Source organism: Gossypium hirsutum, unplaced genomic scaffold (assembly GCF_007990345.1).
Source record: "Gossypium hirsutum isolate 1008001.06 unplaced genomic scaffold, Gossypium_hirsutum_v2.1 scaffold_27, whole genome shotgun sequence".
NCBI classification, from domain to species: domain Eukaryota; kingdom Viridiplantae; phylum Streptophyta; class Magnoliopsida; order Malvales; family Malvaceae; genus Gossypium; species Gossypium hirsutum.
In genome coordinates this window covers 51531-54509 of record NW_024402771.1, presented here as the reverse complement: position 1 = coordinate 54509, position 2979 = coordinate 51531, and the positions used below count along the sequence as shown (strand labels likewise).

General features: G+C 38.5%; 1 protein-coding gene across 1 annotated transcript; it reads right to left on the bottom strand.

The window, feature by feature from the left end:
• Positions 1-896: 896 nt before the first annotated feature.
• Positions 897-1489, bottom strand: LOC107960487 (uncharacterized). Its single transcript, XM_016896827.2, has 2 exons — positions 1225-1489; positions 897-1141 (listed from the first exon to the last, which is right to left on the bottom strand). The coding sequence occupies exons 1-2, from the start codon at positions 1487-1489 to the stop codon at positions 897-899; spliced, it is 510 nt and encodes a 169-aa protein (XP_016752316.2).
• Positions 1490-2979: the final 1490 nt, after the last annotated feature.

Here is a 2979-nt window from a genome sequence, read left to right as displayed (position 1 = left end):
GTTATTTGTCTCGAGAGAGATAATAATATAACTTAGGGATTTCTACGGATCAAGTCAAATGAATAAATCATCTGATTTAGATTCAAATAACAAGTGAAGTCTAGGTGGATTTTTCCTTAGGTATTGTCTTAATCATTCGGATTTTCCAAAATATTTTCCCTAATTTCTCCCTATGCATTCTTAGTTTAGTTAACTAGTTTAGATAAACAAATCCCTTAATTTTTAGGCTAGATAATAAAAAGAAAGTAGTTACTAGTACTCTTGGTTCCTTTGGGTTCGAAAATTCGGTCTTGCTAAAGCTATACTGCTGTTCGATAGGTTACACTTGCCTTCATCATGATAATAGTTAGTTTCAAGAAAAATTAATTATAAATTTTTAAAACCTATCGCGAATATCACGTGCCAATCTCCATGATACTCTCTCCTTATCCCTCCTTGATATCCTCTAACCATCCCACAAGACCAATTCATACTCTCCGTCACCAGAGTTCAAATCCAACACCAACTCTTGCCGTCCCCTGGTAGCAAAATAAATGCTCCTTTCTTGCCATAGGATTCAAACCATTGCTCACACAATGGCCATTTCACGCCACCACCACTAGGCCACAAGCTCCTTTGTGACATAAAATCTCACACACTCAAACATAAGCCCTAACTGCTAACAACCAATCTCACTTAAGAACAAAACTAAAAATTTTGCAGGGCCCAGACTCGAACCCAGGCTTCCTGAACATCCCTAAAAATACCCAAATCTTATTGCCAATAAAGCAAACAAGAAATTTGTGATATAGCATACAAAATTGCAGACCCTACATTTTTTGGGCATTACAATTCTACCCCTTAGAGAAATTTCGGCCTCAAAATTTACCTGGTTAGAATAAGTGAGGGTATTGCTGTCACATTGCTTCCTCTAGTTCCCACGGGGCCTCTTCTGAATCGTGATTATGCCAAAGCACTTTGACCAGTAGAATAGATTTATTTCTCAATACTTTAACATCATGGTCCAATATCTGCACCGGTTCTTCCTCGATAGTTAAATCAGGCCTAACCTCGATTTCCTCAACTGACACTATGCGCGAGGGATTAGAGCAGGATCGCCTCAGTATTAAAACATGAAACACATCATGAATTCTATCCAACTCTGGAGGCAATTCAAGTTGATACGCAACCAATCCTACACGCTTAAGTATTCGGTAAGGCCCAATAACCCAGGGCTAAGCTTGCCTTTTTGCCCAAACCTCAAAATTTTGCTCCATGGTGAGACTTTAAGAAAGACATAATCCTCCACCGAGTACTCGATTTCTTTACGCTTTAAGTCGGCATAAGAATTTTTCCTATTAGATGCTTCATTTAACCGATCTCGAATCAGTTTTACCTTGTCTTCAGTATCAGAAATTAATTCTGGCCCCAGAATTCGCCGCTCACCCAACTCAGTCCAACAGGTAGGAGTACAACACCTACGAGCATAAAACACCTCATATGGTGCCATTTGAATACTGGTTTGGTAGCTATTGTTATACGCAAACTCTGCCAGCGGCAAGTAGTCCTCTTAATTGCCTCTGAAATCAATTACACAACTTCTTAACATGTCTTCCAGTGTCTAAATCACCCTCTGTGAATGCCTATCTGTCTGAGGGTGAAATGCAGTGTTGAAATCCAATTTTGTACCCAAAGCCTCGTGTAACTTCTTCCAGAACTGATATGTGAATCTAGGATCTCTATCAGATATGATAGAAATCGGTAGATCATGCAGTCTCACAATTTTGGCCACATACAACTTGGCAAACTTTTGCAACAAAAAATCAATGCAGAACGGTATAAAATAGGCAGATTTAGTCAATCGGTCTACAATCACCCATATCAAATCCTTCTTAGTAGGCGTTAAGGGTAGCCCACTCACAAAATCCATGGTTACCCTCTCCCACTTTCGGAGTGGAATTTTAACTGGCTGTAGTAACCCAAAAGGTAGTTGTTGCTCAGCCTTAACTTGCTGGCATGTCAAGCACTTACTCACATAATCAGTAACTTCGCGTTTCAACCCTGGCCACCAGTACAGCTCACAAAGATCTTGTAACACCCCGTACCCGAGACCGTTGCCAGAGTCGAACACGAGGTGCTAACCGACTTAATTCATTTACTTTCACAGTCCATTTTAAAATTTTCCGGGCAGTTGGCTAACTACGTCACTGTCACCTTAAAAATCATATCTTGAGTTCCAAAACTCGAAAATCAGTTTCGTAATTTTTCCCTGAAACTAGACTCATATTTTCATCTACATATTTTTTTTCTAGAATTTTTGGTTGGGCCAATTAGTCAAGTTTATTAGTTAAAATCTCCCCTGTTACAGGGTGCGACTACACTGACCTTCATGCATTATGACTTAGATATCTCCCTGTACAGGGCTTCAATACTGATGACGTTTGTTTCGATAGAAACTAGACTCAAAAAGGAATCTATACATATATGGCATGACTTCTAAATGTCTCTGGTTAATTTATAATGAATTTCCAAAGTCAGATCAGGGGATCCAGAAACCGTTCTGGCCCTGTCTCACGAAAACTTTAACATCTCATAATATACTGTTCATATGAACTTTTCGTTACTATCCTATGAAAATAGATTCATTGAGGTTCGATTACATAATTTATTCACTATTTAATTCCATTCCTACTATTTTTAGTGATTTTTCACATCCACATCACTGCTGCATCTAGCATCTATTTTTAAGGTAAACTTTACCTATTTCATGATCCTCCATGGATCAACTAGAGTTTGTCATACATATACCAAAAGTGATCATGAATAACCATTCCCATGACTAACCGTTACCAACATTTCCATACCTCTCAACGGACAACATACAAAATGATTATAATGCTATGATCAAAGTATATTTAAGCCATTTTCGCATGGCTATCCAAATTTACATAAAACCGAAAGGTACATGACCAACAGCAAAAGGGTAGTCCTATACATGCC